Below are 22,996 nucleotides of genomic sequence, written 5' to 3' on the forward strand. Positions count from 1 at the left end.
AAAAAAAAAAAAAAAAAACAATAAATATCAATATGCAACACATACGGGGAAATTTCTTTACATCTCTGTGTTTACGTTGATGAAATGATCACTTCTAAAACATTCCTGGGAAGTCACAATGTTCTATCACCGGGAACACGAGTCCATGTTGTTCTCAAAGTGGCTACCTGGTGTTGGGGACTCCTGATGGAGAACAAGCGCCTACTCGACTTGAGGTGGAGCGCGCTAGACCCTTCTACTGGGAGAATTAAACACTACACCAGGAAACAAAGCTCCGACTGTGAGCGTAAATCGGCCAAAAACAGCCACCGATGATAAAACGCATCACTAATACAAACCCCAATATTGCCCGGCTCTGACCGCGTTTCGTGATGAAGCAAAGACGTCTACATTTGGGTTTTGTTGCCTCTCGGATGGATACAAACAACAGTTGGGACTGAAAAGGTCACTTGACAGAAAAAAAAAAAAAAAAAACAAAGCCACAAATGGAACGAAAGTGAAAAAAAAAAAAAAATCACGTTTGAAAATTGCAATCCCCTTCCTGACAGTTATCGGAACGTGAAGAAAAATGCATTTGTCCATCTTCGGATCAAGATAATTCTCAAACGTCAACTACATGAAATCCAAATAGCCCGACCGCCACATGGATTTATTCTCAATGCAATGAAATGCAAAGAAATGAAAGGACAGATCCAAAAATAAAGCAACTGTCAATCTGCAAAGGTTTACAAATCCATTTCTAAATGTTTGGGATTCCAGTAAACTACGGTAAGAACCATTATCCACAAAAAGAGAAAACACAGAACAGTGGTGAACCATCAATTATGGAAGTTAAACTTTAAACACTATCATACAGCAAATTATTCACGTGCTGCGTCATTCTCTCCAGGATGCGCTGCAGGAAAAACATTTTTTTCTTCTTTACAGTAATCACAAGTGCTCACTATGCCATTTGTACAGTAAGCTAATATCGAGATCGTGCACGTGACGTCGCCGTTTTTACGCCGCCGTATTGCCGGTCAAACAAAGTTTCTCGGCAGTGCGGGAGTCATTGAACCGGAGCAGATTTTTCACAATGCCCGAGACCTGTTGTGCTGCCGTTGGTTGTCGCAACGGACGAGACGAGATATTCAAAGAGATCATTCCATGGAATACAAGCTGAAAAGATCGACGGATTTTGGCAATTAAAGGGGATGGATGGTGCCCAACCAAATACACACACGCCTGTGTAGCAATCATTTCATTTCAGGTAGGAATTATTCTTCTCAATCTCAAATTAGCACAAAGTATTTATAATACCAAATTGACCCTTTTGAGAACAGTGAGTTTTTTTTTTTTTGTTTTAAAAGACTGTCGCAGAGGTTTACGGAGGATAACGTGTGGCCACAATACGCTTCCGTGTACGGAGGAGACGACTCCCTGTCCTAAATTTTTTTTTGCAATCATAGTTAATGAATGCATTTTTGTGTAAAACCAGGGGTTATTTATTGAAATATTGGTATTTGTATTGAAAGAATTTGAGTGGTTCCATCACTATGTGGGATTTATTCCTGATTGAGAACAGATCCAGCAACGAAGTATTTGAATGCGTTCAGACTTTTCCGCGTAAATGTCGATGACTTACTGACCAGATCCGTGTGTAGATCCAGTTGTCCAAGACTACCGGAAGCACATTTCTTATCGGCGAAAACATACAACTTCGGCATTAAATACGTATCGTCCATGTGTCTCTCCTTTTTCCATGTACCTTCGTTTAATAAAAACGTTTTATTTTATTTTTTTTTAAACTTTTTATTTTATTCATTTATTCTAAACCTTTAACCGTATTGGACAAAACTCTGAGTGTCCTGCTAGAAGACAATATTTTTGTTTCGTCGCTACGGAATGAACTTTCAACACTGCTTTGTTTGACCGGCAATATGGCGATGCCACGGGATTTTATGACGTAAGTGCGCGAGCTCTATAGGATGTGTTGCTTTCGTCATTTTTTTTTCCCCAACTCCAGACAATTTTTGTGTGTGTCCAATATGCCTCTTTCAACATTTTGGCTTGCAGACCCCTGGGTTTGTGTTTCGAGTTAGGATTTCAAACCCGGGTTGGATTTTTAAATAGGGTTTTGGTTTCATAGCATGCGTTCTAATTGGGCTTCAAAATAGGTGTTTGGGATTTTACAGTTGTGTTTTCAAGTCATGGTTTCAAGCCCGCTTTGGGATTTTAAAAATTGATTTTGCGTTTCAAATGACAGTTTCCAATTCGGGTGTTTCAAATGAGTGCTCAAAGTGGGGTCTCGAGTCAGTGAGGTGTAGTTCGCGATCCCTTTCGTGAAAGTGGGCCGCCTTAAAGGGCATGAGGTCCAAAACGAGACCCACGTGCCTCAAGTTGGGGCGACTTTCTTCTTCAGTCCGCAGCTGTACCGCCAGACGGGGGCCAAGCGGGTCGGCACATCTCCGCTCGCACCTCGTAGCGGTCTCGTCGGAGGCACGGAGCGCTTGGAAAATGAGGCCGTCGCCAGCTCACAAGAGCTCCCCGGCGTCCAGTTCAAGTCATCGGCCGGCGGCTCTCGGGTGGCCGGCGCTGTAGGAAAATGCGGCGGGCCACAGTGGCGGCGCTGGTCGGCCTAGCTGAGCGCGGCTGCTCGCCTGCGCCGCGCCCGTTTCCGCTCTAGTGCTTTCTTTCTTTCTTTCTTTCTTTCTTTTTTTTGGGGGGTGGGGGGGAAGGGTCGGGGTGAATTATTATCGCGCCCGTTATTGTTTCCTGGTCAAGACTTTCCTGAGGGGCTCGCCTGGACTGAAAATGGCCGGAGATGGCGGCGCTCTGAAGGATATCAATGAGATTAAATCGCAGTTCCGGACCAGAGAGGGCTTCTACAAGCTGCTCACCCTGTCCGACTCTCAGCAGCGGGGCGGGCTGCCGAGGGGTCCCGCCGCCGGATCCACTCTGGGCCCGGCGACTGGAAGCGGCCAGATACCCGGCGGAGGGGTCGGGCTGCTCCAGGGGCCCGGTGCCGCGGCCGCCGCTGCCGCCGCCGCGGCCGCGGTCGTCGCCTCTTCGTCGAATGCCGCAGCCAACTCCTCCCCGGCGGGTTTCCTCCCCCCGGTGCGGGTGTCCATGGTCAAGCTCCAACCCGAAGACCCGGGGGACGAGTCGGAGCGGGTGTGCTTCAACATCGGCAGGGAGCTTTATTTCTACACGTACACTAACATTAAAAAGGTGAGCCCCGGCTGGACGGCGCCGGATCCGAGTTGGACGGTCGCCTGTTAGCCTCGCATGCTAACTAGCCTAGCACCTAGCTTCCATTTCGCGGCTTCCCCACGACTTAACGTACTCGTTAGCCGTTTACTTGGATTACCACGTTTACTTGAATTGGGTTGTGTGTAGTGTCACCTGATGCTCCAAGTACAGTTGATACTAAAGAAGGCAACAAACCAACTGTCAGAAGGCCCTCTGGGGATGAGGGATGATGGATGGTGATCAAGGTGCTCGAGGAGAATGGAGATGTCAAAAAGATGCGCTCCTGGTTCATCTCACCTATTTTATGTGAGCCCGTAGCCCAAATAATGGTTAGGGTTAAGGTTCCAAACGAGATGGAAGTCTTCAAATGGGGGTTCAGTTTTCAAACAAGACTGACAGTTTCAAGCTAGGGTTCCATCAAGCGTTAGGGTAGAGTTTTGAAACCCAAGGTTGGGGCTACAAGGTAGGTTTAGAGTTTTAATGTTTAACTACCTCCAGTAGTTATTAATTCACGTTTTATTTTTGTCTGCCAGAGAGCACATCAGACAGCGTATTAGCTTATTTCAAGTGTTGCACTGCGGCGACTGGTCCTTTATCGTACGGGAAAAACTGTTGTCCGATGCCACTGTCGGACGCAAACGGGTCTTCGTGTGCTTTCGTCTTCGGTGGTTTTTGCCCTTTTCGTCTGTGAGGTCAGCAGACTGTAGGCATCGAGACTGTGAACCGAAATTTGAACGATTCTGGGAAAGCCGGAACGTTGGTCCCGGTTCCAAACGGTTCTCGATCTTCGATGCCCATCCCAAGTTTGAACATTTTACAGTTTCAAATAGCTGTTAGGGGTTCAAATCCAAGGTGAAAGTTTCAAATCTTGGTGTTAGGTTATCCAATCCCCGAGAGGGGGGGGGGTGGGGTGGGGTCATGGTTTCAGACGACTAAGGTCTTTAAGACAGGTTCAAGTTTCAAATTAGGAAATCTACTCCTGGGTTTGGGTTTCAACACGCAATCCATTTATCCACCGTGATCGTGTTTTCTCAAACTACTTGTGTGTGTGAGCCAGGCGGTGGACCTGAGCAAGCCCATTGACAAGAGGATTTACAAGGGCACGCAGCCTACGTGTCACGACTTCAACCAGTACTCGGCGTCAGCCGACAGCGTGGCGCTCATTGTGGGCTTCTCGGCCGGACAAGTGCAGTACCTGGACCCCATCAAGAAGGAGACCAGCAAGCTCTTCAACGAGGAGGTATGAACGCGGTTTGCGACGTACTCTGATCAAGTGGCCGTTCCGACCAGATTCGGCGTTTTGATCCGACTGGCGTTTTTGGGCGATCTTGTCACACGTTGCTGTTTGGTGTTTCAAATGAAGGTTCAGATTTGACCTGTATGTCTCTGACAAGCATCCATTTTATCTTCTATCTCACGTGCGCAGCGTCTGATTGACAAATCCAAGGTGACGTGTCTGAAATGGCTCCCCAAGTCTGAGAACCTGTTCCTCGCCTCTCACGCCAGCGGCCACTTGTACCTCTACAATGTGGAGCACTCGTGCGGCACCGCCGCGCCTCAGTACTCCCTTCTGCGCCAGGGCGAAGGCTTCGCCGTGTACGCCTGCAAGACCAAGACACCCCGAAACCCTCTGCTGCGCTGGGCCGTGGGCGAGGGCGGCCTCAACGAGTTCTCCTTCTCACCGGACGGGGTCCACGTGGCCTGCGTGGGCCAGGACGGCTGCCTGCGGGTCTTCCACTTTGATTCGATGGAGCTCCAGGGTGTGATGCGGAGTTACTTTGGAGGGCTTTTGTGCGTTTCCTGGAGTCCAGATGGGAAGTACCTGGCCACGGGCGGCGAGGACGACCTGGTCACCGTCTGGTCCTTCGCCGAGAGCCGGGTGGTGGCCCGCGGTCACGGACACAAGTCCTGGGTCAACGTGGTGGCCTTCGACCCCTTCACCACCTCGCTGGAGGACGAGGAGCCCATGGAGCTCAGTGGGAGTGAGGAGGACCTCCACCAGGGTGGGGCGCCCAACAATACAGCCCAGCACTTCGGGCGGGTGCGCACCAGCAGCACCCTGTCGAGGCTCTCCCGGCACAGCTCCAAGGGCGGCAGCTCGGCGGCCGTCACCTACCGCTTCGGATCTGTGGGGCAAGACACCCAATTCTGTTTGTGGGACCTCACAGACGACGTTCTGTACCCTCGGCTGCCGCTTTCCCGCGCCTTCACCAACACCTTTGGACCTACGATGCCCAACTCCGGGGTTGGCGGCGTGGAGGGTCACCACCATCCGCCCGTTGTGGGCACTTCCAACCCACCCGCGCTGCCTCTCTCGCTCCCCCGCTCCCTGTCTCGCTCGAATTCGCTCCCCCACCCGGCAGTTGCGAACACCTCCAAGAGCCAGGGCACCACAGAGGGCGGCGCTGGCGGAACAGTCAGCGGAGCTGGGACCGCGGGCGGCGGCCCGGGTAGCGCCGCGCCGTTCAGCATCGGCCGCTTCGCTACGCTTTCCCTCCAGGAGCGCAAGTTGGACAAGTCGGCGGTGGGGGGTGGGGTGGAGAAAGAACACAAGCGCTACCACAGCCTGGGCAACATCAGCAAGAGTAACGATAAGATCAACGTGGCGCCGCGGGGCAGCGGGCGCCTGGACGCCGCCAAGGTGCTGGGCACCACGCTCTGCCCTCGCATGCACGAGGTGCCGCTGCTGGAGCCGCTGGTGTGCAAAAAGATCGCCCACGAGAGACTCACCGTGCTGGTCTTCATGGACGACTGCATCATCACGGCGTGCCAGGAGGGCCTAATCTGCACATGGGCCAGACCTGGCAAGGCGGTACGTGCCGACGCAGTCGCTGGGCTGCGGTCTTACGCCGTCGATAAGCGCTTGGCCATATTTTTCCCGCCGCAATCGGAAAGATGGCTTGCGAAAATTCACAGGTCTTTATTTCCATCCCGAGGTGGTTCATCCCTGTCCGGCTTCAAATCCCTCTTCTGTATTTGATTTGAATGAATTTTGTGTTCACAACGCTCGATAGCGAGCGTGTCCACACTTGGAGAACATTGTATCGATGCAAAGGCCACTTTGACGTTCTTTACGTTTCGTTTATTCAACAAGCCGCAACTGAGGGCTAAATATGGAAAGCGACTGTTTACAATCTTGTATGAGAGCCTCCAGCACAAAAGCGATCGGAAGTCGCGTGGCCATTTTTGGAGCCTGAGCCATAAAGCAGTGACTTGTCAGAAAAACGAGTAAAGATCATTTCGTTGGAATGGACGTGAATTCTTTTGCAAGGGCACAGAAAAATCTGCACCACGACATGAGCAGCAGCCGCGTGCCAAACAAGCAAAGCCGCATCCCGTCTGGTTCGAACAGAAATATTAAGATTCTCTGCAACCACACGTTTCCTGTACGTCATGACAAGGCGGTGACGCAGGCCCTTGTTCTTAGGCTAACGTTGAAACGGCGCTTCGGGTCTTTAAATGGACGCACCTTCACCAAATATTTGGACCGGATGACCACAATATTTACATAATTGAAAATAATACTTCACGCCTTTTCACTCTCATCAAACTCGGTACGCATCATCGTGCAGAGGACTGCCAGGCGACCGTGGATCGGTTTCATGCTGGAGGGTCAGGTACGCTATTATGTATTCAGGAAAAGAAAAATTGCCTGTAGATGTCACCAAAGTCCCACCAGGATGGATCCGCCTCTGTACTAAACTGCAGCTGAATCCGGTCTCCGCTTTCCAGTTGACGTGGACCATTAACTGCAGGACAAGGCGTGGATTGGAGAAGGCCGCGTCGAAGCCTTGCTAATTCCTAAGATCTCGTGTCACGTAGTCAGAAAATATCGAAGGAAATGACCTTGCCCATTGGCGGTTCACCGTTGGCGGCCCCACACATTCGCCATCACACTCGCAAATCGGCACAGTCGAGTACGAAAAATCACACCCGTAAAATTTGTTACGAGTAGAAATACATAGATGGTAAAAGACGTCGCTTATTCTGTGTCGTCTTGACCGATGTTCCCTCTGAGCTGCGCAATTGCGCCCTCGTCGCGGACATGAAAACCGATCCAGCGCAGTAAACCGCAACCTGACATCTTTTATTCTTTTCACACAACGAGCTGCCGCTCAGCCTACTTCTTTTCCTGGTTTACCTGACGCCCCCCCCCCCCCCCCTCCGCTCTTAAAAGAATACACTCATCATTCCAAACAGAACTTTATATCTGCGGGCATGACCGACCACGTCGTACATTTTTCAAAAGGGAGTGACTGCTATACGCCTCCCCGACGTTCTTAAATGTTTGTGACGTCATTTCATGCGGGGAGCGCGCGGCGACAACTTTGAGTGAACGCAAAAGCATCAGCCGCCTGTCACTTTTGGCCATCTAACGTTTTTTTTTCCGTTTTGATTTCAGAATTTGACGGCACAGAACGGGAACTCTCCGAGCGGCACGGTGGTATAGCTAAACGGAGGGCGCCAAGCATCAAGACCGGAGGACCTCGCCGCCGCAGTATTATCGTCCGCTCATCTCGCAGAAGCCACGGCCAGCTGAATTTAATTTATTTTATCATGACTGTGTAGTAATTTATACTGTAAATAGTCAAAAGTAACTCCAACGGCGAGGAAGCAAATGAACACGTCGTAAGCGGCAACACGCTGAATGTCTTTTCGGGAGTTTATGAGTTCAAGACGGCGCCGTCCGTGTCTTCGGTCGGCCCACGCCCGACGCGCCTCGACGGGCTCCGAAAGACGTCCCGAGCGACGGGACCGCACGCACAAAATGTACACGGTCGCCGGCGCTGTAGCATCATGCGTATGTCACGCTCATTTGTGTTGCACCGACGATCGGCGGCTACTCATTGGAAAGAGAAAAAACAATCGTACTAGGAGGAAAAAAACATTTTTTTTTTTTTTTTGGAGAGGTGGGGGGGGGGTTATTCCAACTTTTGGAAAAAGTTCATTTTCATGAAAAGTCTCCCCCCCCCAAGAATACAAGATTCAAATCTTTGTGAAAATGTTTTTTTTTTTTTTTTTTTTTTTTTAGAAATTGTAATTCACCCCAAAGGAATAAGTCCAATTTTTGAGAGAGAGGAAAATTGAATTCTTAAAAGAAAATATGAGAAGTTCCTCTCTCATATCTTTTTTTTTTTTTTTTTTTTAAATGGGAAAAAAACAGTTACATTTTACTGAGTGAGAAGTTGTTTATATATACTATGTACTGTATACCTTGGGGATTTTGTTTGAGGGCTTGCGGGAGGGGGGTCCCAAGAAAATGTTTCCAAAAGTCCCAAATTATGAAAAGTCAATCTTTAAAAAAACAAAACAAAACTGAATATTTTTTTTTTTCGAGTTAGTGGGATTCTTTGTGTCAATGATCTTATTTATTCAAAAATAGTCACTCGGGGAAAAATGAAATTGTTCTTTGTCAAGAAGGCAACTTTTTGGGGCAGAAAACAAACCTTTCTGGTAATATTCGATATTCATTTCCATCGTATTTTGTTTTTTCCTTTCCAATGCGGCTCTGATACTCTTTGGTAGTGTTGCACCTTAATTGCCTCTTGCAATAATTTGCACACACACACAAAAAAAAAAAAAAAAAACTATCCATGGCCCGGTCACCTCGCGACATCCATGAACAGATAAAAAGCAACATATGGACAAAAGTCTCCTGTGATTTATGCTTTGCAGCGACAATAAAAAAAAAAAAAATATGAGCCAAGTATTTTTTTGTGTGCTTTTGGCCACGATGAGCGTCATTTACGTCTCTTCCTCTCGTTCCGGGCCTTGAAGCCGTCGGAGTGTCCTTGCTTGGTTTCCTTTTGGATATTAAACACGATACTGTGAACGCGGAGCGCACACGGGACATTTGTTTTTGCAAAAGTCCTTTTTTAATACATACATATGTATTTTTTTTTTTTTTTTTAAGCACAAAAGATAAACTAGGGCGGGACGGCGGATCTGCCGGTAAAGGGTTGGCCTCACAGTTCTGAGGACCCGGGTTCAATCCTGGCCCCGCCTGTGTGGCCTTTGTCCCTCCCCGCGACACTCGTGAGGATAAGCATCATCTTAAGATGACACGCTCATATTTGTTTGGCACAGTTTTTACGCCGGATGCCCTTCCTGACGCAACCCCTCTTGGGGGGGAGACATGAGTAATTCATCGCTTTATTTTTTTTATCCGTGTCATAAAATTATCATCCATCCATTTTCCGAGCTGCTTATCCTCACAAGGGTCACAGGAGTCATTTTCAGGGCATTTATAGACACCACCACCGAGTGGGATTTGAAAATGTTTCATGTATTTTCCTGTTTTTCCAACATTTTTTCCCCAACAAAGCGCCAACAAATGTGAACTTAATGAACTCACTGCCAGCCCTCCCAGTTAACATGAATATTTGACTTCTAAAATGATGTCATACCGTTCAAATTTTATGTGAAAATGTAGCCGCTAAGACATTTGGCGGTCATTAACTTTCGTCGACTTTCTGCCAACCGACACGTCACGTGGTGACGACACACAGGCCCCTCCCATTGTAATCAAAGGGTAATACTCGTATGTACTAAATATAATAAACCACCAGTTTATTTGTGGCGCGTTTGTGCAAGCGGTGTCGCCGCACAACTCGCCGAGTCGCAGTTGCACATCGCGTTCCAAGTCCGGTAACCGCATCGCATCCTTCAGAGTCTACTTTTGTGTTTTTGTCCCCGAAGGACACGAAACAGCCCGAAAACCGGAAGCCGTTTGTTCTCTTCACACAGTTAAATGGATTTGAAATCGGGTGCGTTTGGCCTCCCGTCCTGCGGTTTTCTGAGCCGCTTATCCTTACAAGTGTCGCGGGAGTGCTGGAGACTATCCCAGCTGTCATAGGGCAAGGAGGCGCAGCACACCCTGAATTGGTTGCCAGCCACTCGTGGGCGTTTGGACTTCGTAAATGACATGTTTGATCCATGCGACTAGACTAATGATGTAGAATAAAAACTAGACTGCGCACTCTGCATCCAACATTGATTCTGCTATGGTCAACAGGCTGTGACTTCCGGTCAGGGCAAAAACCATGGCAAACAAGACAAAACAATGCGATAAATCTACATAGTTGGGATGTTTTTAATCCCTACAGACATGAATATAATCTAAAACATTTGCAGCATGCCCAGGAAGGTTTTTAAAAGATACATTGACACATATTTAATAGGAGGTACAGACCTTCATAACATTGCTATGTTGTAATAATGTTTCAACGTTCATAATTATAATAATTCATTATTAAGGTTAAACTGAAACATTTGGTTTTGACGGCTAACAGCGTATCAAGAATGAACCAAAAAAGACAAACCTAACGTATCACAACTAAAGTCGATGTTATTATGCTTCACAATGTACAATTGTAAGGATATCAAAGGATGTCAACTTCACGTCAAATGGTACCCAAAGCAATATTTTGCCCTGACCGGAAGTTGAAGCCGAATTACCATGTCAAAAGGGTCTGTGCGGAGTCTAGTTTTTATTTGACGTCATTGGATTAGAGTCAATGCTCAGCGGGGCTGATTGAAAAATGGTGCGCAATATCATAATTTCACATGCTCTAAAGATTGAATTCCTTCGTGTTTCACTAGCATTTATTTATATTCTGTGATCTTCGTCCCCTTCTCTGTCGCGCAAACTCCCGTATGCTTTTCATTTGAAAAAGTACAACCGGAAACAGTATTTTCTCGTACTCTGTCTTCAGTTGTTGTTGTTTTTTTTTTTTTTTTAATTGTTAACTTGCCTGACAAAAAAAAAAAAAAAAAAAAAAAAAAACCAAGTCAAAAGGCAGCAGAGACTCATCAGGGACCAGCAAAGGATAAGATGGACAACGGGGACGAAGCCGAGGTGACCGTCAGACGGTGAGCTTTGACCTTTGTCGTCGTGTGGCGTCTTTTATGGAAAGTTTTCGTCAAACGCGAGTGAGGGCAGCCCGACTGTGACTTGTTGCCCGCTTCATCCATGTTGGCTCGCTCCTTTACGACGGCGTACGCGGTCGACGATTTATGGCAAATGTCTGCTTATTGTGATCATTCGCGATGTCCGTTGGCGTGTGGGGTTGTTGTTTGTTGTTTAAAAGTTGTCCTCTTTTCCGTTAGGACGCTTTTCCAGAGCCCGTTTGGTGCACAACGGTGAAAAGACGCACAGATGCAAAAATAAATACATAAATAAATATAACCATCGTCATCTCAGTTTTAGTTAAAATGCTGTAAGTTGATCGACTTGTTGGCTGTGAGACTTGAGTTTGAATGTTTTGAATCACTTGAAAAAAAAGTATGAGTAATGTTTAATTATGTAAAAAAAAAAAAAATATATATATATATTTGAATTTATTTTTTTGAAAGTGTTATGAAGAAATGAGGAAAATGTGGCTAACGCTCAAATGTCACGGATAAAGTGATCCGGAATGGTTTGAAGTGGTCAATTCATGTGGAAGCAGGCGGGTAAGGTAGGCATGGAAAATATCATTTGATTTTGTGTGAAAATTTGGGAATAGTGCTTAAAAGGTTCTGAATGATCTGAGTGGTGAAGTTGGACTGATTTAGTACAGGCCCAAAAATGTGAAAGGAAAGTCTCATAATTTGGGATCTTTTATTTGATAAGTGTAGAAATTGAGGACTGAGTGCAATGCAATCAAATAAAGACGAGAGTACAACCCCCCCCCCCAAAAAAAAAAAAAAAAAAAACGTTCCGGTGGGTACACTAAGACCATCTCGTGACCGGAAAAGTTAAATAAAGCTAAATATAGAGGTTCAAATATGACTAGCATGAATCTCTCAAACGTCACCAAGCTTAAAATAGGACTGCGATGAAGACATCCAAAGTTTTGGAGCAGAAAATAAAACGACTGTGCTACCTTGAATTTGAGTTTTTTTTGCTTGGACGATTCATTTATAAGCAAAGATTTAAGCTTTGAGCACGCCATGGTGGCAGTGAACACTGCTTTCGCTTCACAACAAGCAGCTGTTTACTACACAGTGGAATATTCCATTAAAAAAAAAAAAAAAAAAAGGTTTCAAGCAACGGACATTTACACAAAATGGTGCAGCAACACATGGAGACAGGCAAAACCACAATAGGTGCAGCAACACATGGAGACCGACAAAACAACACTAGTCCCTGACACCTATGCTTTAACCTTTGTGGAAAAACAACTCTTATTATGGTAGCTTAATCGGTCACTTAGTCGTGAACTTTGTCTTTGTTTTTGTCGGAGTCTGGGGTTGTATGTCAATTGTAATACTGCCCCCAACGGTCCAGGCGCACGCACCTGAAGGAAGACGTGGCCTCGAACACATTCACGGTGTTTCCATTCGTTCCACCGAGGTGACACAAGTGTCGTTATGACTTACAAGTGCGGCCACAGAACTAACTAAATCGGTCAAGCCTGAATAGCGGTGACGTAAAATCGCGCAGATAACACAATAAATTGCGCAGGTTAGCATAAGGCGACTGTAGATCCTCAAAAGTTGCGCAAGATTAAATAAGGCTGCCGTAAAACTGAAGGTTAAATGTTGGTTTTCGAACCCGCAACCCCACCAAAAAAAAAAAATGTTGCCCAGGTAAAATTAAAAGCACAAGTGTGAAAATAGCCGGAATGCGGCTCGGAATCTGGCCATGAAGAACTCCTGAACCGTATCAAAAACAAACCAAGCTGCGCAAATGCCACAATAAATTGCGCAGGTTAGCATAAGGCGACTGTAAATCCTCAAAAGTTGCGCAAGATTAAATAAGGCTGCCGTAAATCTGAAGGTTAAATGTTGGTTTTCGAACCCGCAACCCCACCAAAAAAAAAAAATGTTGCCCGGGTAAAATTAAAAGCACAAGTGTGAAAATAGCCGGAATGCGGCTCGGAATCTGGCCATGAAGAACTCCTGAACCGTATCAAAAACAAACCAAAGCTGCGCAAATGCCACAATAAATTGCGCAGGTTAGCATAAGGCGACTGTAAATCCTCAAAAGTTGTGCAAGATTAAATAAGGCTGCCGTAAAACTGAAGATTAAATGTTGGTTTTCGAACCCGCAACCCCACCAAAAAAAAAAAATGTTGCCCAGGTAAAATTAAAAGCACAAGTGTGAAAATAGCCGGAATGCGGCTCGGAATCTGGCCATGAAGAACTCCTGAACCGTATCAAAAACAAACCAAAGCTGCGCAAATGCCACAATAAATTGCGCAGGTTAGCATAAGGCGACTGTAAATCCTCAAAAGTTGCGCAAGATTAAATAAGGCTGCCGTAAAACTGAAGGTTAAATGTTGGTTTTCGAACCCGCAACCCCACCAAAAAAAAAAATGTTGCCCGGGTAAAATTAAAAGCACAAGTGTGAAAATAGCCGGAATGCGGCTCGGAATCTGGCCATGAAGAACTCCTGAACCGTATCAAAAACAAACCAAAGCTGCGCAAATGCCACAATAAATTGCGCAGGTTAGCATAAGGCGACTGTAAATCCTCAAAAGTTGCGCAAGATTAATAAGGCTGCCGTAAAACTGAAGATTAAATGTTGGTTTTCGAACCCGCAACCCCACAAAAAAAAAAATGTTGCCCAGGTAAAATTAAAAGCACAGTGTGAAAATAGCCGGAATGCGGCTCGGAATCTGGCCATGAAGAACTCCTGAACGTATCAAAAACAAACCAAGCTGCGCAAATGCCACAATAAATGCGCAGGTTGCATAAGGCGACTGTAAATCCTCAAAAGTTGCGCAAGATTAAATAAGGCTGCCGTAAAACTGAAGGTTAAATGTTGGTTTTCGAACCCGCAACCCCACCAAAAAAAAAAAATGTTGCCCGGGTAAAATTAAAAGCACAAGTGTGAAAATAGCCGGAATGCGGCTCGGAATCTGGCCATGAAGAACTCCTGAACCGTATCAAAAACAAACAAGCGTGTCCTCGATCTGTGTGCTCGGGCAAAAGATACACACGCACACGCACACACTTCCTGTTTTGATGAAGTCGATGTTCCAGTCCAAGCGGGGACAAAATTTGAATTTCTAAATCAAGAGTTTAAAGTCGACCTGCGTGCGCTTGTGCGCTTGTCGTTGACGTCGGCGTCGTGTCCTTTTCTCAGCGTGTGCCTTTCGGGCCACTTTCCAAAAGACAAATGAAAACAAAAGTGCAGCACTTCCTGTCACGTTTGGCACGCTTACGCACACAAGCGCCAAGTTGCACAAGCGTTGGCGCAACAATGCCGTTGTGCACAACTCACGTGCGCACGTGACAACGTTGTTGTTGTTTGTTTTTTTTCTCGCACTCTGTGAGTGACGGAATGAAAAAATGGCCTTCTTGTTCTTGTTCTTGTTCTTGTTCTTGTTCTCAGCGCGCCGGGAAGGACGCACGGAGGGGAGGGGTCAAGCGGGCGAGCGTCCGAGAAGCCATTTTGAAACCCGATCCCGTATTCGGGACTTTCCTCTATTTTGGCCATGGTTGGGACTTGGCCTAAAAGCGTTCCCATCACAAGTATAAATATATATAAATAATTGAAAAAAATATATATCAATACAAATACTTTCAAGGACAAAAGTAGAAGTTGAGCTGGTGTAGTTTTAAGGGCTTCAGCTTTATTTTGAAGGGCTGCATAAACTCAAGGATGGGGAATGTTGGTCTTTTTTTTTCCCCTGTAATGCTGCGTTTTAATTTGAAAGGCTGAACCAGATGAATGATATATCATTGGAGGGATTTTAGTTTGAAGGGATGTCTCCATGCATTTTCCAGCACCGCTTAGCTTATCCCGGTTGGGGTCGGAGCAGTTTTGGAGAGAAGTTTTGCGTCGCTTTAATTTGAAAAGTACATGGATATGGAATGTGATTGCATTTTTGAGGGACTGCATCCGATTGATTCGAACGTCTTATTTTGAAGGCCCACATTTGGTTCTGGGGAATTTGAAGGACTGTATCTGATCAATAATATACATCAAATGGTAAATGTTTTATTTTGAAGGGTTGCATCAGATTACTATTGTTTTGAAGGCCTGCATCTGGTCAATGGTATGGGTGAGGCGTTTTGAAATAGTCAAGTTTCACTGAGAAATGATGTTATATTTAGAGAAATGGTTTGTTTGTTCGTCCGTCCGGATGCATTTTTGACACGTTTATGAAAGTGACATTTTATGCGGACGTGTCATTTGCATGGAAAATCTTTGTTGTGAACTGAACTGAACTGATCGGCGTCCTCTTCCGTCCCGGTTCAGGAGCAGCTCAGAACAGAGAAAGTTGCGCTCCCGCGACGCGGCTCGCTGCAGGCGGGGTAAAGAGACGGAACTGTTCTACGACCTGGCTCGGACCCTGCCCCTGCCCAGACGCGTTTCCACGCACTTGGACAAGGCCGCCGTCGTCAGGGTCGCCCTCAGCTTTCTGCGCATGCGCCGCCTGCTGCATCCCGGTAAAAATATTCCGACACCAGCGGCTCTTCGGACCTTCGTTCCAATCTTTCTGTCTCAGGAGCTGAGATTCCAAATGCTGAGGAGGATTGTGAGGATGAGGACCCAGCGGAGCTCCTGTACACGCAGGCGCTTTCGGGCTTTATCGTGGTGATTACGGCGGAGGGAGACATGATCTACTTGACCGAAAACGTCAGCAAGCACGTCGGCATCCCGCAGGTAATTCATACGTTGCTCCGAATAGTACCCAAAAAAAAATGCACAAACATTAAGCAAAAAGTCCTGTGACCCTCGTGAGGATAAGCGGCTAAGAAGATGGATGGATTAAGGGAAACGTTTGGAGTGGAGAAAAATGACAACTAAAATTCTCCAACAGACCCAGAAAAAACTAACAAACATAAACTTGTGTTAAATATATTTTGAAAGATAAAATAAACACCAAAAGCAAAGATATACCTTTAAAAGTCCGAGAATATTTAACAGTAATAAAAACTGAGAGGCAACACGAAATGTTAGAAAAATATGTTCGATGAAAATAAGTATAGATATTATTTTATTGGTGCTGCTCTGTTATCTATAATGGCATCGCACGTGTCTCAAATCTTGCGTGACGTCAGCCACGTTTGGATCTAAACAAACAGCAGCATCTAAAACAATTCCCAAATATTTTAAAAGATGCCAAAACATTTGCAAAAAAAAAAAAAAAGCATCAAAACCATGCAAAAAATGAAAGAAAATGTAAAAAAAAAAAAACTATTGCTCCTTCTGTTCCTTCACTCTGACTTCGTTCTCCCCCCTCATCTGTTTTTTTTTTTTTTTTTTTTAATATCAGTATGAATACATTCTTTTTGTAGTTGGAACTTCTGGGTCAGAGTGTGTACGAATTTGTTCATCCATGCGACCAGGAGGAGCTTCGGGACATTCTTCTCCACCCAGGTTAGCCCCACCCGTGTCGTGTGGAGTGTATCTTATCTTTCATATCATTATTTTCATGATGATGATGATGATGATGGAATGTTTATAAAATGAGGGCAGCTTAAAAGTTCAAACATTCTCTCTCTCTCTTTTTTTTTTTTTTTTTTTTTTTTGGATTTAGTGTGCAGTAAAAAAGTCAGCCCGAGTCAGACGAACTTCTTCCTGCGAATGAAATGCACATTAACCAACAGGGGGCGCACTGTTAACATCAAGTCTGCCAGCTGGAAGGTATTTATGTGTAAATGTTGCGTACGCGAACAGATTTAGGGCGTCTCTGGGTTTTGCGGAAAGTTGCGGCATTTCCAAAGTCTTGCGTTGCTCCCCTCGGTCAGGTGTTCCACTGCACGGGGCACGTGCGGGCGCCCCCCCTGGACGCGGCGATGACGCTGCTGTGCCAGCCCGTCCCCCACCCGTCCAGCGTGGACTTCCCCCTGGGCACGCGCACCTTCCTCAGCCGCCACAGCATGGACATGCGCTTCACTCGCTGCGAGGGCAGGTGAGCGCCGAGCTCGTATCCGGACGGATAACGCGGTAAACGTCCCCCGACGGCGCCTTGGACGTTTATTGCTTTGACCGGCGTCTGGAAGTCATTCTTGTTTCCGTTTTTGCATTCGGGGCCACCGATTCCAACCGCTAAAATGCTTTCCAACTTTCATATCTGGTCCCTTCTGGAATACTTTTATTTTACCCATTTGAGTGTTTGAAATCATCAAAGAGAGATGAATGAATTGATGCATCACCCAACATCCATTTTCTTTGCCGCTTATCCTCACAAGGGTCGCGGGGAGTGCCGGAGCCTATCCCAGCTGTCAATGGGCACCCTGAACTGGTTCGCCAGCCAATCGCAGGGCACATCGAGACAAACAGCCGCGCTCACAATCACACCAAATCTCCAATTAATATTGCACGTTTTTGGGGTGTGCCCACCCGGAGAAAATTCCACGCAGGCACACGGGGAGAACATGCAATCTGCAGACAGGCGGGTCTGGGATCGAACCCGGGACCTCAGAACTGTGAGGCCAACGCTTTGCCAGCTGCGCCACCGTGCCACCTCTCACCCAGCAAAAGATGTAACAAAAAAGTATCAATTTTTTTTCCCTGAATTCAAACAATTGTGCGAGGGGAAAAGTGGGCCACATATCAGAATCAGAACCCGCTTCAATGACCAAATATGTAACGACACATTTCAGCCCCAATATTTGGTGTATTTGCTATTGTGGGTGATTTCCCGGATACATTTTGTGGGGAACAACAAAACGTCCTGTGGTGTGACATAATTCACGACCGACATTTTGGCCCCAAAATGAACCGACGGCGCACGTTGTCGGATTTCTGCGCATTGCCCAACTTCCTCATGTTGTTCTTGTAGTTGTGACGCAATAAAAGATGTCCCGACGTGCGGCACGCGTCGTTTTCTTGTGTAAATTTCTTTTTGCAGGTTGCCTGAGCTGGTGGGATACGAAGCGGGCGATCTGATCGGCCGCTCGGCGTTCGAGTTCCATCACGCGCTGGACTCGGTTCACGTCAGCAAGAGCCTGCACACGCGTACGTTCTCGTGACCTTTTCCCCCGGGAGGGGGGCAAAATCCACATGGGTGTCGCTCCGACTGGCGTTTTGTCAATCTTTCTCTCTCTCTCTCTCTCCGTCCGTGCAGTGTTAGCCAAAGGGCAGGTGAGCACCAGCCCTTATCGCTTCCTAGCGAGCGGCGGCGGCTTCGTTTGGACCGAGACGCAAGCCACCGTCCTCTACAACGACAAGACGTCACGGGCCGAGGCCGTCGTCTGCCTCAACTTTGTGCTCAGGTACGCCGTCGACCGCGGGTGGGCGATGGATTTTTAGAAACTGCGTTGTTTTAAAAAGCAGTGCGTTGACTTATTCCCCCCCCAAAAAAAAAAAAAACAAATAGGCCGATAAACGTGCAGTACACAGTATGCTCTAAGGATGAAATATAAATGTTTGACAAAATGGTATCGGCAGACGTTTTAAAATGACATGCTCAGTAATCGCCGGAATATTCCCCGTTCATGATTTCTGAGTAAGCTATTCTCCATTATTTATGAAAAAAAACCTCACCAAGTCATGATTTTTTTTTTTTATCATGCCTTACTTAGGATACCACAAGATGACGCCAGTAGAAACTGAGTCGAGTATTTGTTGCACAGTTGGACGTATATTAAAATGAAATATATCTTTGCGTTGCCTTGCACTTTTTGGTGAATTCATCAAAACTATTTTTTGTTCTGGATGATGATGTTCAAATATGGCTGAAATGATAAGAAAGTGTTTTGAGATCATAGCCTCGAGTTACAGTTTTGATTGAAATGATTCATACCCCTCTTTTTCCGTGCCACTTATCGTGACTTGGAGCGCTTTGGCGATTATAAACATTTGAGAAGGGACCTGTCATGTCATCGCTTCCAATTTGTCACTCTTAATATACTAGTCCAATACACCGTCCATATTGCGATTCTCCTTTCCAGCGCCGTGGAGGAGTCGGACGTGGTTTTCTCCTCAGAGCAGATTTGGGCGGGTCGTTCCCTCGAAAGTGATCAGTTCAAATCCGAGAGCCTCGACGAAGACGTACAGATGGAAGAAAGTCCCAGCGGGGGCGGCGAGCCGGAGACGCTTCTCGGACCCGCGGATGGCGACGGTCCGCTGGGGGGAGGTTCGGTGACAATTTTGTTCGTTTTTGTTTGCATGCATGTTGTTGTCATTCGTGCGGGCTTCAGCGTCATCACAAAAACAAACAAAGACGGGCCGTTACTAATTGACACAAGTCAACTTTATCGACAAAAACAAATTGAAAACCATAACTAAAGTGTAAGCAGGAATGTGTAAAATATTGTCCGCTGTTGAAAAATATTTTAGCCACAAATGTTTTAAAATAGTTGATCATTGCCAAGCCCCCCCCCAAAAAACTAATTCAAAAAAAATTATGTAATGATATGAAGTAAATAAGTAGTTGTAGTGATGAATCCAAAAAAAAAAAATGTTGAGTCCAGTAATGGTCTGCTTCCTATTTGGCCAAATTGGAAATAAACCGTTAAGACTTTATTTTTTTTTATATTTCTCGACTTAATAGTAAAAAAAAAAAAAAAACCTGACTTAGCCACCTGTAGTTCTCCATGGCACATTTTGGAGTTCACTGCTATTTTTCCTTATTAATTATAATAACTAATGCTTGGGAACCGATTAATGCCACTTTAGTTTATTTCAATGGGAAACGTTGATTTGATACGGTGGAACCTCAATTTAAAAAAAAACCCAAAATTATTTTACCGGTATTGAGGTTCCACTGAACAAACGGACAAAAATCAGCTCGTATGTGATGGATTGTAATAATGATTGAATCTATTTTGCGTGCCTTAGACTTGTTGGCTTTGTCCTTCGCCACGCCGCGCGGCCCGAGCGGCGTCCCCGAGGACCCGCAGGATCTTTGCACCCCGCAGCTGCGCCAGCTCCTTTTCCCCATCTTTAACTCCGACACGCCGCCGTCCTCTTCATCCTCGCCGGATCCCGAGACGGCGCCGGTAAACGCAAAGCCGGCGCGCTTAACGCGGGAGGCGAGCCGCCCACCGCTGATGAGGTGTTTTTGTCCAGAGTCCGAACGGCGCCGACGCTGTGCTGGACACCAGTGAGGTGGAGAAGTTCTTTGCTTTTTGGCCAGAAGATGGCGACAACACGCAGGTAAGGACACTTCCTTAGGTTACTTGACATCCTGTGAAAGAAAAATGTCATTTTGATGGGGTATTATCATAACAATATCCATCCGTCCATCCATTTTCTGTTGCCTGTCATTAAATGGTGTCCCGCAGACCTGTGATAAGTTCCGCTAATGCTGTTGTTGACGTCAGGTGATGGACGGCGCCGATCTGGACACGTTGGCCCCGTACATCTCCATGGACGACGACTTCCAGCTCAGCTTCTTCGACGCCGTCTCGGACGACGATCGCGCCGACGAGCTCACTGCCGTAAACAGGAAACGGTAGGAAATGATGCAGAAGAGGGAAAACGCTAGAATCAAGTCATATTAATATGGGGGGCAAATTATATCGGAGCATGCTAGGTAAAAAAAAATTACATTTCATGTGCATGAAGAAAAGTCCAAACACGCCAGAAAGAAGTCGTCCTTTAATGAAAAAAAAATAAAATAAAAAATGAAGTCATATGATCGTAAAATCTCAAAAATTGTCATATTCAATGTTTTAAAATAAACTTGCAACAAAGGCTTTCATCCTCAAAGTGGGCTATTAACAATGCAGCTGGGCGCCATTAAAAATGAAAAAACTGGACTGACAAAAACGGGACTTCAGCATGATTTTAAGACTAATAAAATTTGAGTGATATGGAAAAATATTGTGGATATAAAAAGGCACAGCCTTGTTTTCAATGCCTTGTTTTTGTGAAAAAAATAAATAAATAAAAATAACCTGTACAACATATTTGGAAAAAAATATTTTCAAGAGAAGACTTAAAGGTCAATGTAGTTGCGGAGTTGTGCACATCCTCAAACAACTTGGGTCAGCTGGAACTGTGTTCAAAATTCACACACTTGACCAATAAAGCTGATTCCGATCATGTAGAAATGCTACGTTACATCATTTTTTTTTTTTAAATCTAAAAAAAACAAAACCTAACCTGCAAAAAAGAAATCACTCGTGTCATTTTTTGGAGGCAAAAAAGCTATCTTTACGTAACTAAAATCAACTGCAATGTAAAAAATGCAAATGTAAATAAAATCAACTGCAATGTAAATGTCAAAACCCAACAAATTTAATTATCAACCCAAAATCTCCCCCAAATGCTGCAATAATAGTATTGGGCTTTTATGAGAGGAAAATGAAAATTTTTTGGGGGGGAAATACGACTAAAGAAGTATCTTTTTTTTTTTTTTTTTTTTTTTTTTTAAATGAAGGCAAAAAACTGACAAAACTGGGAAACCATACGACCATCCGTTTTGTTTTGTTTTTATTGTGGGACTGACATAAATGTGTGCATTTGTTTAAAACTAAACATTGTGCAGTATATTTATATCAAATAGCTTATAGAGTTGTACTTTAACTTAATTTTACTCTATACACTCCTTTTATTAAGTGCATTTCAATGATTTGAGATGTCCTGAAACTGTTCCAGTCGCCCCACCCCCATCAACCACTTTTTAATGTGACATTTTTTGATTTAAAAAAAAAAAAAAAAAAAAAAAAAAGCAATGGTTGGTAAAATTTCAACGGATGCGAAACGGCGTCCCGCAGGGCTCGCGACCCGCACGACGACTGCGCGACGGCCGACAAGCGTCCCAAGCGCGACGATTGCGGCCCCCCCGGCCCCTCCCTGGAGGAGCGGCTGCCGCCGTGCCGCACGTTCCCGGTGAGCGAGACGACGGCGACGGTTTGGTCGGGCGCCGCCGTCGCTGATCGCGGACGCTGTTTTTGGAACGCAGGCTCGTCTGGAGGAGAGCCAATCGGGAGGGGCGCCGGACACCGAGGGGCGGAGTCATCTTCTCACAGACGGGGATCCCGTTTTGGGGGCCTCGAGAGGACTCTCTGATGCAGAATGTAGGTTGGATATCAAATATTAGGAACTGTAAATCTGCTCTACATGAAATCTCAACCTTGGATTATGTTTGTCAGCACTGATGTTGGACATCTTCAAATCTCAGCCGCCTCCCGATTTGTGTCCGATGTCGTGACCGAGCCATCGTCGTCGCCTGTCTGTCGCTCGTCTTCATCGTGGCTCGACGGCGGCCACGTCCCAACCTCCGAAAATGTGTCCACGCACTCCCTTGATGCTTTGCTGCTCTGACGCACAAAAAAAAAAAAAAAAAAAGGCCCTTCGGTGACGTATTTTTTCAACACTTAATTCCAATCATTTGTACATTTATGAAGTCCTTAGTGTGCCATCACCTATTAATTCATATCTTTTATCTTGCATGTGGCGGATAGGTGCTTAAAAGATGATGCTAATGGTCCTTATATGCTCATTATTAAAAAAATAATAGTAATCCAAGTGTACTGTACTATCAGCAAACTGAGTAGCAAGCTTTGCATCCGCTCTGTTTTTTATTTTCTTTTTTTTTTTTTTTAGAGCTGTAGTACTGAAAGGAATAAACTGATATTTTTTTTATTGGTGCGGCATTTTTTTTAGAATGGTTTTTAATCTGTGCATGAATTTATGAACAGAGTTGATGCTGTAAAACATTTTTTAGGTGAAATAAAAATGTTTGGAATGTGCAAGCGTGTCCTGATCGATCAACAGAAAACATCTACGAAATATACTTTATAATGTTGAAGGCAAAGGTTTATAAACACCATCCAAAAACATATTTCTATTCACCTTCAAGGTTCATAAGGTGCATGCGTGGCTGTTTTTTTTTTTTTTAACCGGTGATGCTCGAATCGACACCGTTAC

The 22,996-nt window shown here is 45.5% G+C and overlaps 2 protein-coding genes across 2 annotated transcripts; both read left to right on the forward strand.

The window, feature by feature from the left end:
• The first annotated feature begins 32 nt into the window (after positions 1–32).
• Positions 33–8,142, forward strand: zmp:0000000529 (WD repeat-containing protein 20). Its single transcript, XM_061826411.1, has 4 exons — positions 33–3,210; positions 4,289–4,471; positions 4,658–6,043; positions 7,634–8,142. Exons 1-4 carry the CDS (start codon positions 2,794–2,796, stop codon positions 7,679–7,681), a joined length of 2,034 nt encoding a protein of 677 aa, XP_061682395.1. The 5' UTR covers positions 33–2,793; the 3' UTR covers positions 7,682–8,142.
• Positions 8,143–10,948: 2,806 nt separating this feature from the next.
• On the forward strand, positions 10,949–22,835 carry hif1al (hypoxia inducible factor 1 subunit alpha, like). Its single transcript, XM_061826412.1, has 15 exons — positions 10,949–11,103; positions 15,425–15,615; positions 15,675–15,832; positions 16,468–16,549; positions 16,710–16,816; positions 16,921–17,084; positions 18,027–18,133; positions 18,243–18,390; positions 19,069–19,253; positions 19,958–20,118; positions 20,189–20,275; positions 20,443–20,573; positions 21,841–21,955; positions 22,029–22,143; positions 22,219–22,835. Exons 1-15 carry the CDS (start codon positions 11,066–11,068, stop codon positions 22,275–22,277), a joined length of 1,848 nt encoding a protein of 615 aa, XP_061682396.1. The 5' UTR covers positions 10,949–11,065; the 3' UTR covers positions 22,278–22,835.
• Positions 22,836–22,996: the final 161 nt, after the last annotated feature.

The sequence above is a fragment of the Syngnathoides biaculeatus genome, chromosome 8 (assembly GCF_019802595.1).
Source record: "Syngnathoides biaculeatus isolate LvHL_M chromosome 8, ASM1980259v1, whole genome shotgun sequence".
In the NCBI taxonomy this organism is placed as follows: Eukaryota; Metazoa; Chordata; class Actinopteri; order Syngnathiformes; family Syngnathidae; genus Syngnathoides; species Syngnathoides biaculeatus.

Coding starts and splice junctions, on each gene's coding strand:
- hif1al (XM_061826412.1), top strand. CDS start 11,066: ATGGACAACGGGGACGAAGCCGAGGTGACCGTCAGACG. Junction 16,550..16,709: donor GGACATTCTTCTCCACCCAG/GTTAGCCCCACC, acceptor TTTTGGATTTAG/TGTGCAGTAAAAAAGTCAGC. Junction 17,085..18,026: donor TTCACTCGCTGCGAGGGCAG/GTGAGCGCCGAG, acceptor TTCTTTTTGCAG/GTTGCCTGAGCTGGTGGGAT.
- zmp:0000000529 (XM_061826411.1), top strand. CDS start 2,794: ATGGCCGGAGATGGCGGCGCTCTGAAGGATATCAATGAGATTAAATCG. Junction 3,211..4,288: donor CGTACACTAACATTAAAAAG/GTGAGCCCCGGC, acceptor TGTGTGAGCCAG/GCGGTGGACCTGAGCAAGCC. Junction 6,044..7,633: donor GGGCCAGACCTGGCAAGGCG/GTACGTGCCGAC, acceptor TTTTGATTTCAG/AATTTGACGGCACAGAACGG.